General features: G+C 39.7%; 1 protein-coding gene across 1 annotated transcript; it reads left to right on the top strand.

Moving 5' to 3' along the window:
- The first annotated feature begins 3978 nt into the window (after positions 1–3978).
- SPIC (Spi-C transcription factor) lies at positions 3979–10931 on the top strand. Its single transcript, XM_053944043.1, has 4 exons — positions 3979–4120; positions 5758–5873; positions 6782–6890; positions 10504–10931. Exons 1-4 carry the CDS (start codon positions 4015–4017, stop codon positions 10929–10931), a joined length of 759 nt encoding a protein of 252 aa, XP_053800018.1. The 5' UTR covers positions 3979–4014.
- Positions 10932–24696: the final 13765 nt, after the last annotated feature.

Genomic DNA, 24696 nt, shown 5'->3' with positions numbered 1-24696 from the left:
TTTCTCAGACTTTTATCTGGAATCCATCCTCCCATTCAATGCAAAAATCAGACAAGGATTTCTCCTCTAATAGTATGATTTAGTAGAGTTCATGCTGCCAGTCTTGGCTGCACTGTGATGTGTTGAGGACTGAGCAGTGAATGTCAGCTGACACTCAGTCCTCAGCTGCACCTTCCTCTGCCTCTTCTGAACACTCACAGGGAGGTAGGCTGGGCTCTTGCTCTAAGACTGTGTTGGGACAAAGAGTCAATGCACAAATGGGCTGCAGAGTTTAAAACTCCCCTATGAGGCAGCATTTGCTCTTGTTCTTATGCTGTGTGTTTGTGCTGTGTGTGGCACTCTCCCGTTTCCTCTGAAAACAAACCTTTTGCTGGCCTGCCTTCTGGTGTAGCCTCTCATATGAAACAAGAACTTTCTGACAGAGCAATTTGATTTGGGAAGATGGATCATTTTAGTGGTGGTAAAACCATTAGCTTTCATCTCTTGACCTTCACCCTCTTTTACTGTGCCCAGTCAGCAGCTACACACCCTCACCACTGCTTGTGCACTTTGGGAATTTAACTTAACTTATTGCCATAATATATTTTGTTGCTGATTTGGGTATTGAGAAGCAAAGAAGATAAACATTAAAACATTTTTCCTTCCCTTTTCCCAGGCTCAACTGCACTCCAGACACATCTCCTCCCCTCTTGTTATCTCCACAGGTTATACTCAGTTCCTTTGGTGAGGCAATAAGTGGCACAGAGGTTTGGGGTCAAGACATCATGGTTTCTCTCTGTTGCTCCCTGTTTCTCACCCTTTTCTTCCACTGCTGCTTCCTTCTTACTAATTTTCTCTGCTCCACTGTGGTCACTCTGTGGGCCACAATCTCTTTGGTGTTGTGGCTGCTCAGTTATGGAGAACCTCCAAGACCTCTGACTTTGCTATTCCCTGTTTGCCTCATTCCCTTGTTTCTCTCCTTGTCATATTCCCTCCTTGTCCCCTCTGGTTGCCAGTTAATTTTCTTTTATGGGCCCAAGTCAGACCAGAGAAGTAGTGCAAAATAGAACCTGAAGGTCAAAAGAAGACATACATATATATTAATGTATTTCACTAAAAAAAAAAAAAAAAAAAAAAAAAAAAAAAAAAGATATCCTGAAACTTTTTGGTGCAAATTTTGAAATCAGCAGAAATGGTTGATGGCTTCAAGTTGCTTTCATTGAGCTTTCATAACCAGGCTACTTCTTGACTAGGTTCTTGGTTGAGAGAATATACATAAATAAAGTAACATCAGTTCTGTGGCATATGTTGAGGAAATTCTTCAAAATGTGCCTCTGAAAGACTTGGCTGGAAAGAGCTATGGCACAGACTAGATTTTGTCAGCAATAAGAAGCACTGAGCTGAAAAATACAGAGTTCTTTTCCTGTAGGATGCAACAGCATGTCTTGGAGCTGCTCAGAAAGTGTTTGGCAGATCATCAACTACAGCTGGTCTGAGTCTGTACTGAATGCTGTAGTCAATGCTTTAGAGCTGGATATGGGCTACAAACAGGAGCTTTGAAGCAGAACTCTGAAATTCCTTCAAACTCTTCTTTCTAGGTCTAAATTGGTCCACTCCTTACACTGAACTAATAAGAAGGTTCAGATAAAAGCTCAACATCCACTGCAGCCTGTGTGGGACAGATGAGGGATGTAGGGTTTTGCCTTAGATTCACCCTACCAAGATACCAGTGACCGATTTGTTAGAAGGTGCCATAGACAAAAGGAATCTCTACCAATGCTTAAAAAACACATGTTTTGGACAATAGTTAAAATATTTAATTTTATTTATATCAGTATAAATCACCCTCTTTTGTGCAGAATGAAGGGACATGCCAGCAGTTTACTATACCTATACTCTCAAAAAAAATCCCTAGGCAAAACACTTCCCTAAAATCAGCTATTTAATGCAGCCCCTTTGCCAGCCCTTTGCTCTGGGAACTCAGTCTTTCTTTCATTTCCGAAACCAGACAGATTCTTGTCTTGTGTGTGGAACTGAATTTCTAGGTAAGTGTCCAGGTTTTTTTTTCAAGCTTGCTTAAGGTGTGCCTTTTTCTTCTTTGGTATGAATTCACTGGTGTAAATGGTATGACCATTCAACAGTACCTTGCCTATACTTGTGCTTTTTAGACATTGCAAAGCATTGAGATGGCTGTAGGTGTTCTGTCAAGGTATCAGTTTGGAGTCTGAGTTAGAAAAAATCATTTTAAGTGAAGGCAATTATTTAAAATTATGGAGAAAATATGTGGGGATCTTTACAAAGCAGATTCCTGTCTTTAATTTCTATAGCCCTGTGCCCCAGGAATCTGTGGCCACCATTGCAACTAAAGGATTGACATTGCCCATTCTGGTTTTGGAATAGATTTGGATCAGATTATTCAAATACTTATTGCACTGAACTCAGAGAGAAATATTCCACTGATTTCAGTAAGTTGCTAGGATTCCACCATATAGTTGTCAAGAATTAAAAACCCTTCTGCAAATGTTGACCTTACCCTATAACATACTTGCCTGAGGCAAAATTCCCAGCTTAGAACATTTACAGTCAATGTTGGATAAAATAATATTTATGTATCCTGTCCCTCCTTTGTATTTTGAAACATGATACACAATAACCAAGTATTTAATGTGCAAAATACTGATATATTGATTATCATGTTTACAGCTTTGAAATAATAATGTAAATTATAATGGGGGACAAAAATCTGCAAGGCAACAAAACCTGATTATGGTTTTCTTTAAGAAATATAAATTAAAAAGGAGGCACTAGAGATATGTTTCTGAGTGATATTGTTCATGCTAAACTGGCTGAAAATGTGTCAATTTGCACTGTTTCTTAAACAATCAGATTTGCTTCTGGGACTCACAATTAGTCTGAGCATTTATGTATGTTCATATACAGTCATATGCTAATCTATATTAGAAAAAATTCTAAACTTTTTTCAACTGGCTGTGAACCAAAGGGACTTAAACACATGCATTTAATGTAGGTCAGTATTTTCTTGGGCAAATTAGAAGTTATGTTGACTAAGACTCGATGTTACAATAACACATTTTCACTTTATAATGTCTTTAAAATGTATTTGTGATGGTGTGGATAATAATCTAAAAGTTGTAGCATTAATGAAACTGTAAACTTATTAACAAAAAGTAATTTGAATTTTAAAAACTACAATGTCAGAAGTATTTAATTTAATTTAAATATCAGCTTCTAATAATAAATCCATTTTATCTGTGTTATTAAAAATATTTTACTCTGTAACTAGAAACAACACTGAGTTGTTTCATTTAGTTATTTTAATTTATGCTCAGAGAATTATTATTTGTTTTGAAACATACAATATTAAAAATATTGGTTCTTTTAAACAGGATTCAAGTCTCGATATCTAAATAATGGTAAGTCTACAACACCTATATTCTCTTTCATTGTTGAGTGTTCCAAATATGCTGCAGAAGGCTCTGTCAAACTCAAATTTGAGAGTGTCTTTTGCTTTTTACAAGGTGTTCTAAAATCATAATGAACAGTTTTCTGAAAATCCACATTTGTTTCCTGTAGTGGCATAGTGTAGCATTTTCTCTGCATAACTGCTTCAGAAATTATGTGTAATTATTTTTGTCGTGTCACTGTTACTGAAAGGTATCTCTGGCTTCATAAACAATGTTACACAAGTGATACAAACATCTCTGTATTACAGACTATAAAACTCTCCACCAGCACTAACACCCTTTATGTAAACATCTTTTGTAAATTTAGCAAATGAACCTTGAAACATTTGACAGAGTGAGTTGAGTAATGTTGCCTGTGTGAATTGTCACAGTGACCTCAAAGGAGTGAGAACTTTCTCATAACAGTAAAAGGTTATGGTGATGCCTTGGTGCCTGCCAAAATCTGTCCCAGGAGGATGTGTATTCTATAGCATCACTGTATTTATTTAGGATGAGCTGATTGACAACATTGAAAGAATCAGCCTGGTCTTTTCTGGGTGTTGACAGCAAAATGTTCTTGCAGAGCTTTCCTGACCATGACGTGCTGGGCCAGGCTTTTGAAGATGCTCTAGAAGTGCTGCAGCAGCACTCTGACAGAGAAATGCAGTGTTCACCAGGTAACAAACACCCTTCTTCTACTTCATTTCTCAGCTCCTTTTTTACAGGAAAGCACCTCTTGAAACATACAGGTGGAGGAGTAACTTACCAGGAGTGGGTTAATGGGATGTTTTGTGAGGATGAAAAGGAGGAAAATTATTTGGAGGGTTTCCACCCCTTCATGAGTACTGCCCAGTGTGGTGAATATCTTCCAGGTCACAGCACAGGGAAACTGTTGGACTGGCCCTATTTACCCTCCTCCCAGCAGCAGCCCAGGTGCATTGAGCTCACTTTTCCTATAGTCAGAGGATATATGACTGCTGTGCAACAGCCTTTTTCCAGTTTAAATGTTTTTAACTTCAAAATGCCCTTCTGCTATGCCACGAATGCCAATGCAAAAGAAAAAAAAAAAAAAAAAGCAAGCAAGTGAAATTAATTTCCTCATTTAATTTTTTTGTGCACTAATATATGAACCTTAATTATTTTAATGCAAGAATGATCGTTTGAGTCTGGAAAATTAATAGAAAATTGTTTTTCTTGGCTTCAAGAGTTGTATACTTTACAAAACCTACCATGCAAGGAAGTTGTAAATTGTTCCAGTTCTGGCAAGGTTTTGGTAACTAAATTACTATAAAATTTAAAATTTGTGCTTTTGTTTTTGGACTGTAAGCAGAAATGCAAGGAATGGAAAATAGGAGGCTACATCACAAACCCTCTAAGCCCAGAAAAAAATACCTGCTGTCTTTTGTGTGAAATGCCTTTCATATGAGGAAGTTGATTTACATATTATCTATTATAAAATGAAATGTAAATATGACCAGTAGGGCTGTATCTTCAGCTGTTGTTAACAATGTTTTAGCTCCACTGCACTGGTAATTTACACATGCTGGAGGATTCACTATATATAATTACTTGCAATCTTCTTCTTTATATATATTGTTAGGGCTGATGGAGTTATTAAACTCTTGCAATGCAGTGCTTAGTCTGTCCCCAGCTGCACCCACATTTCCACTTGCAATAGATGTACCCATACCCTCCAATATCTTCTTATGATCACCTGCAGTGGGTAATTTTTTCAAATGTCTTTAGTCTGGTGTCCTACTCTCCTTCTTTTAAGCATCACAAGTTCTTGGGTTCCTTCTGTGTCATTCTTCCAGGCACTGCAGATGTTCTGATGCTCCTTTACTTCCTTCACCATTGGAGATTCTGACTTGCATTGTACTAACAGCCTGCAGAACTGCCTGACAGTCCCTTTTCCTTTCTAGGTGTATTTTTATAGTCTATATCCAATTCACTATGTCTCGTGGTGTGTATGGCCCTCTGTTATCCAGTAACCAAACAATTTCATGATGCTACAAAATATCTGACATTTTATCTTTAAAAAATTGCTTTCCATTTTTCCATTTCTCCATGTTTATGAGGGCTAACAAAACCAGCCCAAGGGTGTGTACAGCAGCAGCAGTACAGATTTTTCTGGATAACCTCCTGATGTGGAACATTATGGCTCTGGACACTTTATTATCTAGAAGGCAGCCACAGGATAAATGCTTTTTGACAGGCCCAGTACATGTCCAATTATTTGCTGTTGTGGTTTTCTTTATTCCTTCTTCTATCTTCTTTGCTCACTTGGTTTTTGCTCCCTTCTCCTGATTCCCAGGTTATAAAAACTGTCTGACTGTGATAAACCACCACCACCACCACCTCCGAGCAAGTCCCAGTTACTGTCCAGCACCATCTGTGGAGGAGCAAGGGTATAGCTGGAGAAACGTGATTGTGAGTGAACTCATTTCCAATAATAGTCAGACATAACTGGAAGACTGGTTGCTCATTTGGGATTTCTGACACAAATCATTATGTTAACACTAACAGATATTTGGTCTGGCCAGGCATGATTCAGATGAAACTGCCTTGGGAAATATTTGCAAAATGTGATTAATAATGTCTTTTCAGGAGTCAGCAGTTTGCTTCTGATGCTCTTCTGTGGTTCATCATATGACATGACAACTAACAAGCAAACCTACTAGAGAACTAGTTATAGGACAAAAGGCTTCTTTGTGTTACTTGGGAACAGGCAGAGATCAACAACTTCCAAATCTGATGTAGCTTCTGCCACTGTGAAAAAGAACCATGACTTTGGTTTCTCCAACAGCAAGACCAGCATTATCTGAGCACAGCTTCAGCCATTAGAGTCCATATGCATTCTTAAAAGCACTGGGAGTGTGGTCTCCAGGAGTGATGGAAAATGAATATGGCAGGGGAGATAATTTCAGGGAAACAGATCCCACAAAAGCCCATTTTCACCCAGCAGATTAACAACAACACAACATGGGAACTACAGAGTCTGTAGGGGCTACTGTCCAGGTGGCCCTTGTCTTTTCTTAGCTCTGAAAGCTGCTCCTGCTCTGGTTCCAGCAGAAGGGTTGAAGGTCCAGGGTGAGGCAGTTTAGCTGTTTTCCCTCTCAGCTTCTCCTCTGGACAAGAATTCTTGTCCCTGGACAAGAATTAGTGCTGCTTGTTACTGGTACACTACACTGAGTGCCTTCGTGGCTGAGAAAAGTCTTCCATGGGTGAGGTGATGAAAAGTTGCATTTTGAAGGCTTCAGGCAATTAATTAGCACAAACTTCTTTTTATTCAGAGAATGTACTCTATTGGTAACTTTTTATTGTCTTAATTCTTGAAGAACAGTACAGCGGATTTTTATACAGATGAGACTGTCTACCATACGCTGCAGAATACTCCAGAAAGTCAAGTGATGCATGCTGCTGCTGGCCAGCCAAAAGCAGGGAAAGGTTTGTAAAAAGATAATATCTTGATATGTAATTTATGTTACTTTAAAAAACCTCTTGGCAAATCATGCTTTCTCCTTTACCTATTTTTTCTAAAGTTTCAACAGGGAAAAAAACCGAACATTTACTAGTGACTAGGACACAGCTGCTAGTGTTCAATTTCCATCTGCTAAATCTTATAAGATTATAATAAATGAGAAATCTATTATTAAATCATTCCATCATTGCTTAGCACATGGAAAATGAAACCAGAAATATGTTTCACTTCAAATCATTTAGGATGAAGTCTGATGCATAGAAGTAAATCTAGCTATCAATAACATCTTTATCCATTTATACCACTTATTTTATTTCATGTAGCCCAACAAGCAGTGATTTTCTTAAAGGTTTTTTACATACATGAATATTTTTGCATGCCAGAGTTTATGCCTTTCTTAGTTTACTTTTCAAATCACCTTTCAGCTTTTGTCACTTCCAGTGTGGATTTTTATGGCTATTTTTCTGCTCCTTCTGCTTGACTTGAATTGATATCTATTTTGCAAGAATTGGTTGTGTGACATTGTCATTGCAGTTCTTCATTTTTTTATTGCATTCATTATTTGGGTTTTTAGTGGGGAGGGACTCAGCATCCTTTCTGTGACTGCTGGATGAGATTTTCACAGCTTCAACTCTGAGCTGTTGTACCTACTTTTGACCATGAGGCCTTTTTAAGAAGCTTCCTGATTTAGCTGGTTTTTTGAAATCCCCTTTTCTCAGCTTTAACCACATGGTGTCAGTTTTTGGTGTTGTCTCTGCCCATTGATGCTGAACACTGTGGTCTCTGTTGCTTAATAGCTGCTACTACTACTACTACTACTACTACTACTACTACTACTACTACTGCTACTACTACTATTGCTATCATATACTCTTTGGGATGGTGGGACGAGTAGTCTCTGTTTCTCAGTTTTCTACTTCATATATCTGAAATTCACCATTGCAAATGAAAATCTTTCAAATACAGAAATGTTGCTTTTCCAAGTCTTATCCAGTGTTGCATTGGGGAATTCTACCTGTCAGTATCTGATTTGACCTTCAGTAATTACTGCTCTGTTAAACTTCATTTCCAGTTTCCTATTTCTTTTACACAGTCATCAATCTTTTTTTTCCAGAAGACAACCTGCACATATTTGCAGAGTGATTAACTATTCTTATGGGGTCATTTTGTGTCCTCTTACAGATTTCTTTATGTCCATGGTGATATTCCTGCCAGATACTGTGATCTGGGATACTATTTTCACTATACTAAATTAATTTAGTCCTCCTAGTTTCTTGTTGAGACATAAGAGGTTTTCTGTACACTAGCAAGTAGTGCGGCTTTTTAGGAATAGCTCTGTAGATAAAACCATCAGCACTGAGGGCCCAAATACTGTGTTTAAAGTGTTTCAGAAAATTTTACTTAGGGCAGTCTTTAAGATGGTCATAAGTTCTGAAGGGTACACTGATGTAGATATGCTTTTGGAAAGCAGCTTTTGAGATAGGTTTCCGCTGAAAAGAGTCCAGTTCAGTCACGACAAAACCATTCCATGATCTGAACTAATGCTCAGTGGAGTGGAGGCAGTCAAGAGAGGCACTTCAGAATTGAATTGGATGCATTCAATTCTGAGACAATTATGTGGCTTCAGGACCATTCAGCACTGAAATCTAATGCAGATGCTCCAAAACACCTTCTGGAGGAACCTGCTTGTCTCCAATCACCTCATAAGAAACCTGCAAGCACTCATCTGCTGGCTTAGACTGAGGTTTCAGGTTTAGGGCCTGAAAATAAACATGACAGGCTTATGTATTGAGATACAGTACAAAGATTTCTTAACTGACCCCATCTCAAACTGGTGTGTAGCACTTTGGGGATAACAGCTGGGCTCTGGAAACACAGCTGCAGGAACACATAAGAGCAAACTAGCCCTCTCCAACAAAGACTTCAGCTAAAGGTGATGTGTCTAGAAATAAAAATTTGGACAAAAATGACCACTGAACTAAGAGGCCAAAAAGCACTAAATGAAGTACTGCTGCAGACATGGCTACATTATCCTTTTCCAGCAGAAATATGGTCCATAGTAAATTTGGTCTTGTTTGTTCTACCATCAGTTTGTAGGACATTTCAGGTTGGAGGGGACCTAAGGAGGTCACCTACTAAGATGTGTCCACTGTGACAAGGCAGTGTCCTTCACAGGTTTCCTTTTAAGCTTCTTAGTAATCTATATGTATTTCTAGTAGAATATGTACTTCCAGCCACAGGCCAATTTTTACTTAGATAATGAAACTTTATTAATTTTTTTGGAAAGTACCTCTGATTTCAGGCTCTTCTTCTTCCCAGTCTGACTGCTACTTCTCTCCTCTTTCCTTATCACCAGATACAGAGTTACTGTTATCCCTGACAGATGTCTTGGCTTGACCTCAGTGTTCCTTAGCAACTGTCACTTTTCCCCTGTTCCTAGTTTAAAATAGCCACACAAGACAAGACTTTATGAACTTTAGGTACAGCTGCTTATTTCCACTTTGGTTAAAGTGGAAGATGTTCTTCTGCATAGACTCTTTCTTCTGCAAAATGTTCCTCTTTGTCTGATAATTTAAATTCTTCCTCCTTACAGCAGCTGCTTGATCACCCTTGGCTTTGGGAAGGGAACTAGAAATAGTTCATAGAGGACAATCCACAAGATATATGTGAAACTAAATAAGCCTCGCTAGGAAACTGAAGTTTGAAAACTGAGCCTGTGGACAAAAGCACTTAGTTAACTGGCAAATATTTCAGTAGCAAGCTTGCTTTTTTTCTGCATGGGAATGCAAACTGGAACTTCTGCAGATTTTTACAATATCACAGGGTACCAGAAGATCGAGCTCCTTCTTGACTACGTGAGGTTTCTGGTTAAAAACTAACCTGCTTTTCCTGCTCACCTACTTACCCTTTTTATATCAGAGACTACCTTGCATCCCCAAAACATTTCTGAAACAAACACGACAAAACTGACCCATCTCACAATCTCTGAGTTTTGAATAAACAGGGAAACCATTTATTCAAAAACATTCAGATTGGCTCTCCAGAACCTCTTTCCTGCCCTCTCTGAGGATGTAATTTCCTGCTGTGAGTTCCTTGAATGTGCATCTGCACAGCATGTGTCTGCAGATCGATGCTTCTGAGACCTACCACATGGTGAAGTCACCAGATATTTGTCATGATCCCCACATAACCTGTTCTTGAAGCTCTAATGACCAAATCCCCTTCTGTCACCACAGATCTATACACCCTTCAGAACCAGAGTGTGGTGCTGAAAATGTCAAGGTTGTGTATTTGATCCCTGTATGAGCTATTCACTTAAGAGTTGGAACTGATGATCCTTATGGGTCCCTTTCCACTCAGACTATCCTGTCATTCTGTGTTGCTCACAGATCTCTGTGATCCCATTTGCTGCTGCTGGTTTTCCACCGAACAGTTTATAGTGATCTTTTCATTTGGAACAGCATAGTAGGTTTAGCTATGCTTTTGCCTGTAAGACCCATTCCAGGAAAAAGACAACTGCTCATCTTTTAAAACAAGCACGAGTTCTGCTCTGACCTTTTGTGATTTATTTCTTAATAGGTAGAAAAAAGCTTCGACTATTTGAATACCTCTATGAGACTCTCTATGATCCAGCTATGGCAAACTGCATCCAATGGGTGGATAAGCCAAATGGTGTCTTCCAGTTTGTCTCCAAAAACAAGGAGAAACTTGCAGAACTGTGGGGAGAAAGAAAGGGAAACCGCAAGATCATGACTTACCAGAAAATGGCCAGAGCACTGAGGAATTATGGAAGAACAGGGGAAATCATTAAGATCCGTAGGAAGCTGACATACCAGTTCAGTGCTGTTGTTTTAAAGAGACTTGCTCCATCTTATTTTTTGGGGAAAGAAACAATTTATCATCCCTACATTCAGTCTAATCAAGAATATCAGTGTGCAGATGACTGGACCAGTTACAATAATTACATGTACAACAATGGTTATGCATTACAGCATGCTAACAGCTAGATTTACCTGTCACATGAACAGGCCTTTACTATCCAGCAATACTTTTCAGCACAGAAACTCTTCCCTCTATATAGCTTTTCCTTTAAGGTATCATACAAACACATGAAGAGGAAGGGTTAAAAAATTATATTGGCCTAGTTTTTTCCCTTTTGAAGTTAGTGATAAACAGTCATTGCCTGTTGAAGAAACCTAGCAGCTATAGAACACATTCTGTTCTGCATGATGCTAATCAAAGGAATTACTGTAGTTTCAAGCTGATATATTCAAGAATAGGATCGAGGCTTTTGTCTGTTAGTGGACATCAAAGATCCCATTGTGACAACACTCACTGGAAGTTTTATGCATATCTACAATCAGAATTTAGGTGATGTTGTACCATGGTTGCTGCATCCCTAAGCTAGAAAGGGAAGAGATTTGCCAACTGCATGAAGCTGCTGTCTGCTTTTTTCACCCATGTTCTTTATAAAAGGACATTTTCTGAGTCAGCCTGGCTGACTGATAGAGTCCACATGAGGGTGCACCTGTTGACCAAGTTGTTAATCCTTAATCACTTAAATTAACATATCTTAGCACAGATCCTGACATGGGGTATTAGGATTGCCAGGTGCACATTTTACTGTTGGCAGTAGAATCATTGGGACTATGAGAGAGTTATTAAAGGATTGTGCTTTTGATTAATTTTTCATTAAGTTTTGTGTGGTTTTTCCCCCACTAATGTGAGGAGCTCCACTTTTATCCAGCAGTTCTGTACTGACCTAAAAAACATAGCTTTGCAATTTATTTTAGGTATTATAACTTTATAAATAAAATTTCACTTCTCCAGCTCTTTTTCTAAATGGGAATGTAGCTGAAAAGCTCAATAATTTTGCACTCTCTTCCTGGGGAAGAAGAACTAAATTTAGGCAAAAAGAGAGTAGTGGACCCTTATGTCAGGATAATATCTATAAGCCTACTTTTTCTCATACTGCTGTTACCTGATCAACTTGTATCTTCATATGAGTTGTCTTTTGTGCTGAAATACTTCCATTCAATTGTGTTCAGTTCCAAGTTCTTCATTTTGCAGTGTGTAGGTCTGGATATTAATAAAGACAAAAATAATTTCTGTGGAGAGGTATAAATGGTGGGCTGATATGTTTGATGAAACCCATTGACTTTGATAGTTTCCCTTTGCTCTGAGTCCTGTTTACTTGTACAGGGTTGTAATTTTATGTAGTAGACACAACGCAATGCACTCTGCCTGAGAAAAATTCAAGGTTTAGGGTTGGTACTTCGGTAAGATGACAGATGTTTGCTCTTAGAAATATGAAATACGTTCAATAGCACTGAAAAGAGACCCAGTCGGGGTGGGTTGGACCTCGGTGGAGTGAGCGCTGCCTCTTTGGCATGGGCGGTGGCTCTGGACCCACAAGATGGCACCAGTGGACAGCTTTTCACACCGCGGCTGTGACACTTGCAGGCCTCCAGGTCATTTCTTCTCCCTATGTCCCTTTAGGTTTTTTTTCCTTCCCCACCATGTTTAGTTTTTTCATCTTCCTGCAGATGCTGCAGAAGCAGCACTGTGCCTTTGGAAATCACCACTTGTCCAGTTCCAGCTGTGGCAGACGCAGGAAGTGTTGTGACACAATGGTGACACAAAACCCACAAACTAAAGCAGATAGATTATGCCAGCAGATCACAGATTGGTGCTGACTGCCCTGGACAGTGGTCAGTTCTACATCTGAAGCTCAGTGTCTTCTCCAAAATAAATCTGGCTCAGCTAATGTGGCTGAGGGTGATGCATGAGGAAGAAATAAAGCTGATCTTTCTGATTTAGCCTTCAGGATTCCTGCAAGCAGAAATTACAGCAAGAGCCTTACAGACTGTGAAGGAGGCAGAACTAGACCACTTCAGCAACATATTTTATCTACCCCATCTTGCCCAGCCTATGCAGCACTTACATATGTGTGTGCTGTTCAGTAGACCAAAAGCAGGTGAGACAATTAGCTTCCAGATGAAAAATAATTTGTTGTCATTTAGTTTGGCTTAAATTAGACTCCAGTGAAAGTTTTTCATTTTAGCAGAACTTTGAACACCCATCAAATACCTGCCTCCACCTGGTCAGACACCAGATGTGCATTCTGGTGGCAGATGGGTCAGACTGCCCTGCCATCCCACGTGCAGAAGGAGGAGGACAATGTCTTATGGAGGACATTGATTTACCCAATCCACACTACTTACAAGCTGACATCTTCTATCACATCACAGACCTGCATGGGTTGACCATTAGTGCATTGCATAGTGAGTGTAAAAATAATGGAAAATACTACAAACAGCAGTTAGCTTTTGTTTCCCAAGAAATTGCCCCATGGATTGTTGAAGCATCCTAAGTGCCACATGTAAATCAAATTGTGTATTATTCTTTTTTTGTTTTGTTTTGTTTTGTTTTGTTTTGTTTTGTGTTTTGTTTTTGTTTTTGTTTTTGTTTTTGTTTTTGTTTGGATAGTGAGAGCTGCCCCTTCATTCTTGGTAACATCTAAACAATCATAGATTAATTGCCTAATAGATGACTGACTGCAAACACTCACTGCTGTATCAAGGTAACACTGAAGCTCAAGCTGGCTGTTCAGACTATTTTCTAGTTATGTTCCATTAATGGCAATTTTCCTACTTTCCAAACTTTTTTCTATGGAGAAGGTCAAAGCAAAAGCCCATATTGTCTCTAAATTGTAGGAGCAGATTCCTGCATCCATGACTAAGCTGAGGGCAGTGAGACTGCGTGTGCCTGCTGCTGTCTGCATGAACAGATTCCATCAAGAATCTGGACAGAGTCTGGGATCAGAAAACAAAATTTGCATTTTAGATTTTTTTTTGAACAATGATCTTCAGTTTTTCTTTCACTCTGCATTTCAGGCTGAAATATTTCCTGTACTATTCCATTAAACATTTTGGTTAAGGTCTCACATATATTACAGAAGACCTGGCAAACTGAATAGCGAGTGCACCGTGCAGAAAAAGCCCTTGTTGATAGTGACAGCAGAGGGCGTTTGTCGAGAGGCATCGTTTTCTTGGGTTTCTTAGGTCCAGAGTTCACTGTGAGTTACCAGCAGACCTCCTGCAAGTGATGCTTCCCAGGCACTTCACTTCCACCTGTGTGAGGACCTCTGCTGAAATCTACCACCGTTCTAGACCTTATTTCACCAGCCTTTAGCTGTCTTACCTGCTGACTTGCTGTGAATTTCTTGTGGCGTAATTTGGACCAAAAACTAGCAGCAGTGCCTATGAACTCATCCATGGTTTATAAATGTGCCTCAACCAGCAGCCCAGTGCCTATCTTACGATATTGTCCTGTCTTTTCTTGCATCACCTTCACCTTCACTGGTAGATTTCAAAAGTCTCTGTAAAAATCCTGATATCCCCATAGAATCTGCAGGTAGGACAGGGTACACATAAGGCACGGTCAGATGTGAATGGATCAATGGCAGGTGAGGAGAATTCCAGCATCCAGAGCCTGTCCTGCAGCCAATAGTCAGGCTTGCCATGTGCTGATCCAATTTTCTGCTCTTTCTGAGGCATCAAAACAAATAAGTAAAATAATTGAGAGAATCCAATCCATGCACTGAAAGTGCCCAAAAGAGGAGTGAGCAGTGCCCCACTGACTCATGCAGCACACCTGGAAGCAGCACAGGCTTTTGTGTAACTCAACAGCTCACATGAGATTTGAAATGTGGGATCATAGAATTGTAGGATTGTTAGAAAAGAACTTCTAGATCATCAGCTCCAACCCAGCACTGCCACATCCACCACAAAACCTTGTCCCTAAGCACCACATCCAAATGTCTTTTAAACACCTCCAGAGATGGTGGCTCAACCAGTTCCCTGGGCAGCATGGTCCAGTGCTTGGCAACCCTGTCAGCAAATAAATATTTCCTAATATCCAGTCAAAACATTCTCTGGAACTGTTTGAGGTTATTTCCTCTTGTCCTATGGACACCTTTTTGCCTGAGCAGAGCATTTCTTTTGCTTTTTCTAGTGAAGGAAGTTGTATTTAATTATGACAGTTGGGAGCTCCAGGCCAGGCAGTTTTGATACTGGGCATACATTTTAAAATACAACTCTCCCAAGGCAACCCAGCACCTAAGAGGCACCAGCCACCTTGTTAGGAAGTCACACATTGAATAGTCAGTGTTGATACAATGGATTATAAGGTGAATTACAGTGCAACCAGGCTGTATTAGCAAGATGCCATCAAACTGCACGCAGAGTGTAAACTGATGGACGGAAAAGTAAATTCCTTATTTGACATTCCAGAAACACATAACCTGAGCCAAGAGTTCAAGAACCACAATGAAATAAAAAAGACAGACAGCTGCTTGTTTGTCAGGATATCTCTGTGTAGAATTAGAGGCTTTAATTACATATGGGGAATATTAATAACAGTTCAAAGTGGAATGTAGCTAATCATTACTGTAGGATCTCCAAACAGAGTGATGGTGAAGCCATACAAGATTTTCTTTCAGAGGAAATGAAAACTCAGCAAATCTATTTAGAGTACTGGCAGTGTGTAGTAGTCTGAGGATCTAGGTTGGCTTTTCTGCCTCATTACAGTAAAAAATTCAATCACAATCAGAAGACACAATTCTTTACAGGTTTGGCTAACCTCTCTAGTCATCCTGAGATCCAGAAAACACAGAAGATGGCTTAAAAACAATGAGAAATAATAATAACAACAACAACAATAATTAGGTGGCTTGTCTTCTAGTTTTTAAGCTTTTAAATGTTATGTTTACAGTCTGTACCCAGCAATGTTGAGGCTAACACTCTTCAAAAAGGAACCAACTTGGCAGATCTGAGATTGCTGGAAAAGCAGCACATTTGAAGAGATGCAGAATAGTGAGGAGAACGTCATCTTCTATACAGGCCTCAACATGCTTCATAATGAGGCAAACTCATCCACTGCAAGGGGTTAGTGACTCACAGAGAGGGATGAAAGAATTGCTTCTCCAGGGCATATGGGAAGAATTTAATTCCTTCTCTGATCTCTGTGCAAAAAAGTCACTTTTTACATAGCTCTGGCCTACAGAGCTGAACTATTTGCCAAACTTTAAATTTTAACTCCTGTTGTTACATCAGTATTTTTCTTCCTTGTGTGAGTTCTTGTTCCTTGTAGGTCTTTGAGAAATACGCATTTCTCTGGAATAAACATTACATGATTATACTGCCAGTGGTCAAAGTGGCAGGAATTCTTTATCTAAAGAAATGTTTTCATGGAACAGCTCTGCAGGATTTTGACTGTTGCATGTGGATATTCTCAGCTCAGTCAGAGAGAAAGAGAAAGGTTTTCTAACCAGGCGAGAGCCTGGGAAGCAGTTGGGAAAGAATGTAAATAATTCTCTAATCTCTCTTGTTGTTCACATTTTTTATAGATATGTTCTGCTACGGTGCGTCATTCACTGCACACCAATGGTGTGAGATGTTTTTACTGTAAGACCAATGAAATTAGTCTGCACGATGTTCCCTATAAATAGAGCGATGCATTTTTAATAAATTGGAGTTCATTTTCTTTGCCTTCTAACTTGGGGTTCTTCTGTTCCCGTCCTGCTCAACAGTGACAGTTGCAGGCTGCAAGTAATTGGCAACATAAGTCTTTTTGATTTCTGTATTGATTTCTCTCAGATACAGCATGCTTTAATTTCCAGTGTTACCTGTCAGTTTGATTTCTTCTCATATTTTGGAGTCCCTTGGTAACTGTAATTCAGCCCTTAGCCCGCCCTCTGATATGGTGAGGACAGCAGCACACAATTGATAGCAGACCTGCTCCTATTAATCTTGTTCAGTAAAGGCCTGATTCTCCTTCTGCAAAGGGCAAGAGGACAGTTCACACCATCTTCAGAGTAGGCAGGAGAGTGTCCCAGGCACTAATGGCTTCAGCAGCAGGTGTTCCAGAATACCCACATTAATCTTCCCCTTTGCTAAGATTTTGACTTCGCCGCCCTCTACTTGGCTGAAGTCAAATATCCATGAAACCTGACCCTCCAGCATAAGGTGTGAAAGGTGTTGCCACCTGCCATAAATCTCTCCATTCATTTTAATGGCAAGAAAAAATAACAACCAGTTCTCTTGAAAAAATGACACCTTTAAAAGTGCTTAAAATTACCTTAAGCTCTTATAATAATGATCTTTTAATGAGACTGGAAGGAAGAAAACTAATCTACCATGAGGAAGGTGAATTTCTTACTTTCCAGTGGCAAAGCTCTGCCACTCTTATGTTTTTTATGCTTCCAGATACAGATGTTTGGTTTGGGTCAGAGAAATGACTCGTCAGCCTGAGACTTGGGCCAGAACCTTTTGAAAGCTCATTTGAGAGCCACAGTGTGCCAAGGCCATGAATGCCTGCACTGGGACTGGACATGAACATGTGCCTTCATCCTACTGTGTCCTAGTTAACTTTTCAACAGCAGCTGTTAAAAGATATTCAGAGGCCTGGAATGCAACAGTACTTCCCAGGAAGGTAGATTAAGCTTCAGTCCTACAGGGATTTCCATCTGTAAATCTTAATTTTGTATGGTGGAAAATTCATGTAAGTCCTTCTAGGCACAGGCTTGTACAGGGGACACCCACTGGCTAAATGCAATCCAGCTGGTCGGGAGCTCAAGAAATATGCAATGTAAATGATTACATGACCAAACATGACACTTATTTCATGTGGATTTTCAAATACTTGGAGTATACATATGTGTCTAACTCAAGCACTCAAAGTGAAGTGTTTAAAATTTTTATATATTTGCATCATTTATGTTGATTAAGACAGTACATATGCATGCACATCAAAGTTTATGTGTGATTCTTGGACACCAAAATGGTGAATAATTAGATTTTCTGTATAGATTGAAACAGAAAGAGAGAAAGGCATGGACTATTTGAGCCCTTTCTACCCCTTTAATTTGAAGGGTAGGCATTGGCTATTTGAGCCCTTTCTACCCCTTTATCTATTTGTTGCTGTTCAACTGTTTGTGTTAGTGGTTTATCAGATAGGTGAACTGTAGCTCATGAAAATAATTTCCATATTGTGCTGCCCTTTGAGTTTATTTAATTTTTTTTTTTTTTTATGATTTACCTGTGTTGGACAGGATCTGGGGAAAGGTGCAAGAAAGGCTGTCAGAGTTGGATGGTGAGGATAACGTGCCTTGCAGTGACACCACTTCTTTGGTGCTATTTGGTAGCTGCAGCATTGCAGAAGGGTTGGAGCTCTTACCACTTCCAGAGGAGTCAAAAGTGTTTAATCAGAGCATTTCAAAAAAGAGGCATGCAAAGGCTTCATATACTGCTTTGATCATGATCTGAATACTCCCAGTTAATTAATTATTTTGTTATGACTAGTCTGGTCTAGGAGTCACAAAATCAATGTTTCAAATTCCAAAAGGCATTGGAAATTGTCTGCTCCATTTAGGGACAAGCACATTGTATGTGCTCAGACCCAACTCCATGAGAATGAAGTTTATTAAAAATTGGTGTTTGCATTTGATTGTTTCTTCAGCTTAATGCTCTCAGGAAGCACTCTTTTGGATAGGAGTATTTATTGCTCTTTGGTTTTCAGCCTTTTTCTTTCTTGCCCAGTACCACCACATGTCATGCTCCTAATACCTTGCAAATATACTCAACTAGGTAACAGAGAAACAATGCAGACTCTTGCCAGTTGTCAATCATATGATCAAAAAGCTCAGTACTGTATGTCCCAGGTCAGTGATGAGTTTACATCCAGTCTTTTCTGACACTTTCTTACTCTGGATACTAAACAGAGTATTTAGATGTGAAAAAAACTGGAATCAGAGCCTTTGTCACAAACTCATGAGCTGAAGTCCTTCACAAGTTGCTGCAGAGATCAGTACTTTTTTTGTCTGGGCCAGGTAGAAGCAATGTCACCTTCACCACTTTACCCTGCAATGTGACTTCAGTTGATCTTGACCCACAGCCAAGATGCTGAGTGCTAGCTTTATGATTCAAGCTTTGGCATGCTGAGATGGGAACAAAAATGTAAGACTTCAGATTACACTTTGGCAAGGTCTGTAAAATTCAGCACTAAATCCCTTTAAATCCTTTTGGTTAAACCTTCATTTTTTAAAAGTTATTGACCTTTTGATCACCAGAATGAGTTGCTACTGCAAATAAAGGGCGTAAATTAGATCAGAGTAGGTATGTTAATATTCCTTTCATGTTCTTTGTATGCCATTTAAGATTTAGCTTTAAAAGATGGGTTTACTGACATGTACAGAAGAATTTGCTCTCCTATCCTCTTTAGGAAAAATGTGAGATGCCCGCTAATTGACAAGTTCTGTTTGTAGGGAGCTGAGAGCTCCATTAGAAGCCATTGTCCAGGAACCTTGGGTTTATTGTATTTTCAGTAGGAAGGACAGATAGGATGCAAATTAAGCTCCTTAATTTTGCTAAAGCTTCATTTCAGAGGTTTGGGAACACAGATATCTATGGGAAGGAAAGCAATTGTGGCAGTGTTCTAACTGTGTCCATGAGCTCATGTATATGGCATTTCTGTAAGGAACCTTAGGCCAGTGTGAGCTCAGCTCAGTGTGCTGTTAACATAATTCCTAACGCCTTTCCCTCCATCCTTTTCCCTCCTCTCTGGTCATCTCCCATATTTTGGCCCTTTTTAGTCCCACATTCCTGTACTTGCTAATGTTCTTTCTCTGCAGTCCTTCCAAAAGCTTCTAGCCTCACTGTCTACCAGCCTTCAATGGGATGGCCTCATGTCTGACATTGGATGGACCTAGGGAAAGTTTTAGCATGCCTTTGATCCAGGACAACTCAATGCTCAGTGTGCTAGCAATGCTACCAGATCAGCTTTTCCCTTTTCCAGTAACTGCACCACATATCTGTGTGTAAGGCACACCTCATCTGTTTCCTCTTGCAAGACATGAATGTTTTATAGCTTTGTATAGAAATTTTTCAGCAATGAAAATAGAAACACTGATGTCAGTTCTTGATAAGTTGCTCATATCAAATCACATCCCACTGGTAAGCTGGCATAGCTCTTTCTTACAGAAGTATTATGTGAATGGATGCCCAAAATAACATTTGGTGTTATTAGGAATATCAAGGTCTCATCTGTAATAACAATAACTACTAAAAATCCTGCAGGAATAAAACAAATGATGGTTCATAAATAAATTTGAAAAATTGTGTGAATTTCTTTTAAATTTCCTTGTGCAGCTTATTGAGATTGTTGCAACCTCATCATTAAATGTCACTGGTGATAACATAAACTTCAGAAAAAGCAATCCTCATGAAATTTTCAGGCTTTTTCTCCAGCTACAAAAATTATATAAAAGTAATTTCTCAAATGCTAAGATAGAGTAAAGAGTCCATTACTTTCTTCCACAGTTTCTCTGTAAGTTTCTCTGAAAACATTTCTTCTGCCACCTAAAAGTCAGCATTTGCCACTATGGTAGCAGGTAAATTACCAAGCAGGATTCAATTCAGTTGTTAGGAAAAACTGAGTGAGTGTGAGGGCAGTGAAGCAATGCAGGAAGTCTCCAGGGAAGGAACACATCCTTCAGCCCCAGAGGTGGTCAGGTTAGGAAAAATCCCCAGGGATCATGCAATGGTAGGTGATTTTGCCTTAGGATAGGGACTGCATGAAACAATCCTTTGAGATTCCTTGTAGCCCTATTTTTTTTTACAATTTTATGTTACAGAATTTGCTGTTGCAAATAATTTCTAGGAGTAATAAATAATCTTAAGTTATAACTGCAGGGTAGGAGCAGTTGATAAACATTGAAACCTGTAAATACAAGAGAAAAGGTGTCAAAACTTATTAAAAGGATTAAATAAATGACTACTGTAGTGCATTTAATTAAAATTTAATTAAGTCCAGCTGAAAGAAACTGAAATAAAATTCTGAGAGGACCATTAGAAACTTAGTGGTGCTTCTGTTTACCTCTGATCACCCTTTGATATATATGTGTAAGTATTCACATGACACATGTACATATGGATTGGGATCTTTATTTGGACTGGGTGTAAGGGCATAGCTGTATGAACATAGGTACTGAGTACCACCTTTGGGATGAACTTCTCAGGTCAGAGGCTGGAGGAAAGAATTTTTGGGTAATGTAGGTTCTGTCCTACACAGATATGCTAAGACCCTGCTCTGCTTGGCTGTGCAATACATGCAGGAGGAGGCTGCCTTGAGTCTGGCAGGGCTTTGCCTGCTTAGGCACAGTTGGGAATCAGCTGGGGATGAAGCCTCGGTCATTTGGGAAGGCATCCCTGGGCTGAAGCTCAGAAAGCTAACAGATCCTACTTGCATTTGACAATTTAATTTCCACCATTGATCTCTGGAAGTGATGGTGTGCTCTGAATGAATGATTCTGGTGCTCAGAAATTGTGAGGCGAGCCTTGGCAGAGAGGGGAAATGCAGCATACCTATGTGGTTCACAATTCTTTCTCATTCAAGTGTTTGCAAGATTTTCTAGAAGGGGAAAGAACTTCAGGTTTTTGCCATCTTACTGTGTCCTTGGCTTCACACACAATTTCTGCAACAAAATCCCCATGCATGGAGAGTTATTCAGTGCTCACCTCAGCCTCTAACCTGAACTGTGACTCTCAGTTTTGACTGAGTGGCAAGTCCTGCTCTGAAACTGCTAAGCAAAGAAGGCAATTGTACGTTCACTCCAGAGCAGGGAGCACGACCTTTCCTTCATATACTATTGCACATGTTACAGCTGTGACAGCTTCTCACACTGGGTCCTGCATTAAGCACAGGCAGGGAGAACTACCCTGCAAACAGTTGCTCCAGTCAACATACTCCTTCCCATGGAGGGTCATTAAAGCAAATTTTCCAAAGGATTGTCCTCAAGGAAGTAAAACTGGCACTTGAAACAACTCATTCTCAGAGCTCTCTGCAGTTCTACACTGTGCTCAGAGAAGGGACTGAATAAATTTTGCAGAGCTAGCAGGGAGTAAATTCTCTGTGCCATACACAGACAATTTTAGAACCTCATCCTTGAATTTTTCTTCTTTTTTTCCCCCCATCCTTAGATCCTAAAGGGCAAGGACATTGATAGGCAGCAGTTAGGCACAGAACTATGCCTAATCAGGCAGTCTCTATGTATTGGATTTCCATATACAAATTCATAAGCAATGATGACATTTCAAGGGATTTTCTAGAATTTCCATAACCTTTCTCTCTGTATCTGCTGTGTATGCTAATGGAGACAGGAGTACATGAACTATAACAACATTGCTGCTCTGAAATTTTGCCTGTGGTCCCATCCATCCAGCCATTAGAGGCATCCAGAAATCCTAGAGAAATATATAAAACTCTCAGAATCCATCTGTGAAAAATTATTAGAACAAATAAGTTATGTCAGAGAAACTGTAGATATGTGAGAAGCTCAGTTGTTCAGGAAGGCTTAATAAAATTCATTGGATCTCGATCAAATGCAGGTGCAGTAGCCTTGCAGTGCCAGGAGGGAGAAAGCAAAGCAGAGCACAGCAGAGAGAATGGGAACCTGCCAGTGGCTGCTGCCTTGCTCTGTGTGGGGAATGAAGCTGTGCCATGGCACACAGATAGCACTTTGCTTGAGGAGAGTGGGGAAGAGAGATCAGCCAGCCCATGGCTGAGCTATGGCAGCAGCTGAGACCAGAACATTCCTTTTCAATTGAATTTTCCTGGCATGCAGCTTCTAATGTTTTCTCCCCTAGAACTGCAATGAAAAATCAAAGTGGTTTTAATATCTTCCAATCTGAAAAAAAAGAGGAGACATTACCATGCCATTCCATTGCTTTATTGGCTTATGGGAAGAAAGAAGAATTTCTTTTGATCCCACACAAGAACAACCGTGTCTGGTTCTCATTGTGAATTCAAAACCCATGCACAAGGAAAAGGAAACCAAACTTGCTGTAGCTCTATCCAGGAAGGTCATACAGGCTCTGTCCAGATTATTGCCTGATTTTACCAAGAAATGCTTTCCAACAAGCTCATCTCATACCTAGTGGAGTGGAGTAGGTCTGTTCTGATGCAGTTTTGATTCACTTCAGTACTGCCATGGGTTTATCCCAGTAAAAAGTTTACTGTGAACATAATAATCCATGGGTATAATTCATTAGTAAATTAAGCATTGATTCCACCTCTTGAGACACTGAATATTGAGTTTCTCTTTCTTTTAAGTTCTTCTAAGTGTGCTCCTTCAATGTAGCTCATCTCAGCTGCCTGTGGTCAGCATTCCAACAAAATGGAAGGAAGCATGAAAGCATGAGTTTATATGTAAAGCATGTATGAGAGAAGGCAAATAGGGGAGAGAGAAAGAAAAGGAGAAATAGAAAGAGAAAAGGAGAAAAAGAGAGAACAGGTGAAAGAGAAAGATGGAAGGAAGAGAGAGACAGGAGAGGAAAAGAAAGAGATAGAAATGTCAAGCAGGAGGGGTCTACTCTCTTTTATTATGTCTACCCATGTTTAGTTTCTGAATTTTGTTGATTAAAATCTATTTTGCCTTGTTATGAAGAAAACACCTGGGCAAAAAGATATCCTTTAAAGAAACACAAGGACTTTCTGTAAGGACACATTATGTGTGTAAAGTGTTTGCTTGTCACTGTATTGAATTCTTATCTAGGCATTATATAAACTGTTTCCATAGGGCACAGGTCTTTTTTATAAAATCCCACCCACTCAGATACCATATTAAAACAGGCTATCAGATTTCTTTGGCATTGTCTCATTCACAAATCCCCCTTGGCTTTAAGCCAATATGTCTATTGTATCCAAGTAAAAATAGATGCTCCTCTCAGGTTTTGCTAATATTCTACCTGGAACTGAAGTCAGACTGCCAGATCTAGAGTTACCCAGTTTTCTTTCTGGTTTGTTTAACAATCACAACATTTCTGTTCTTTCCCTTTGCCTATTTTCCAGCTTCTGATATTTACAGAAGCTTAGGCTTTCTTCTGAACATGTACAGAAGAATTGTTAGAATAATTTTATGCTATCACCTCTTCAACAATAGCTTAAGCTACTTTTTTTTGTTATTATACACTTGTAAGAATTAAGAATTGCCGAATTCTAAATCTCTTGCTGTTATCCTCTTGCATCAGTGCTGTTCTGTGCTGTCCTTCTCTACTAAGTCAGAGTTTCCATCTTTTTTCCCTTTCTCTTTTTCTGGTGTAAGAGGACTAGGATGTAACTTTCGTGCAGGTGAGAGATGAGCTCAGCTGGGACAGGAGTGAGCTGGCAGTCTGAGTCAGAGGCAAACCTCTGAGCAGAGGGATCCTCCTTGCATCACCCTTGCTTCCAGGAGTCACAGGGAAGAGGGGAAGTAATCTGTCACTAATCTGCTCTCTCATGCTAGCTTAGGCACTCTGCAGGACAGGTTGTGGTGAGGGGGCAGAGCCAGCCACTGCCTGTCTCTTCCTCCCCAGCTCCGAGCTGGCCCTACCAAACGCTGCTCTCCAAATCCACGAACACAACTGTCCCTGCTGTGTGCAAAAAGCTTCTCCTTTCTCTGATACCTACTCTGAATTAGACAGCTAGAGAAGTGCCTAGTTATACTTTTAATAAGTGCCAAAGCTGCAGTGATTATTCAAGTCTTGTCAGAGCCTCTTGGCTGGAGTTATCATGAAACCTCTCATTAAATAGAAATCCTGTGTTTTTGGCACAATATGCACTTCTAGCTTGTAGCAAGGAAACAGCTGCCCTTCCTCCAGAGCTCTGGCCATAGCCAGCAGTGAGGAATAAAGAGATAAACACAAATTGAAGAGACCTTTAAAACAGCATGTGGGA

This window comes from Vidua chalybeata, chromosome 5 (assembly GCF_026979565.1).
Source record: "Vidua chalybeata isolate OUT-0048 chromosome 5, bVidCha1 merged haplotype, whole genome shotgun sequence".
Classification (NCBI taxonomy): Eukaryota; Metazoa; Chordata; class Aves; order Passeriformes; family Viduidae; genus Vidua; species Vidua chalybeata.
This window is presented reverse-complemented; position numbering and strand designations above follow the sequence as displayed.

Excerpts from the sequence above, each read along its gene's own strand:
- SPIC (XM_053944043.1), top strand. The coding sequence starts at position 4,015 with ATGTTCTTGCAGAGCTTTCCTGACCATGACGTGCTGGGCCAGGCTTTT. Across the intron at positions 4,121-5,757 it reads AGAAATGCAGTGTTCACCAG|GTTATAAAAACTGTCTGACT; the intron begins GTAACAAACACC and ends CCTGATTCCCAG. Across the intron at positions 5,874-6,781 it reads ATAGCTGGAGAAACGTGATT|AACAGTACAGCGGATTTTTA; the intron begins GTGAGTGAACTC and ends TAATTCTTGAAG.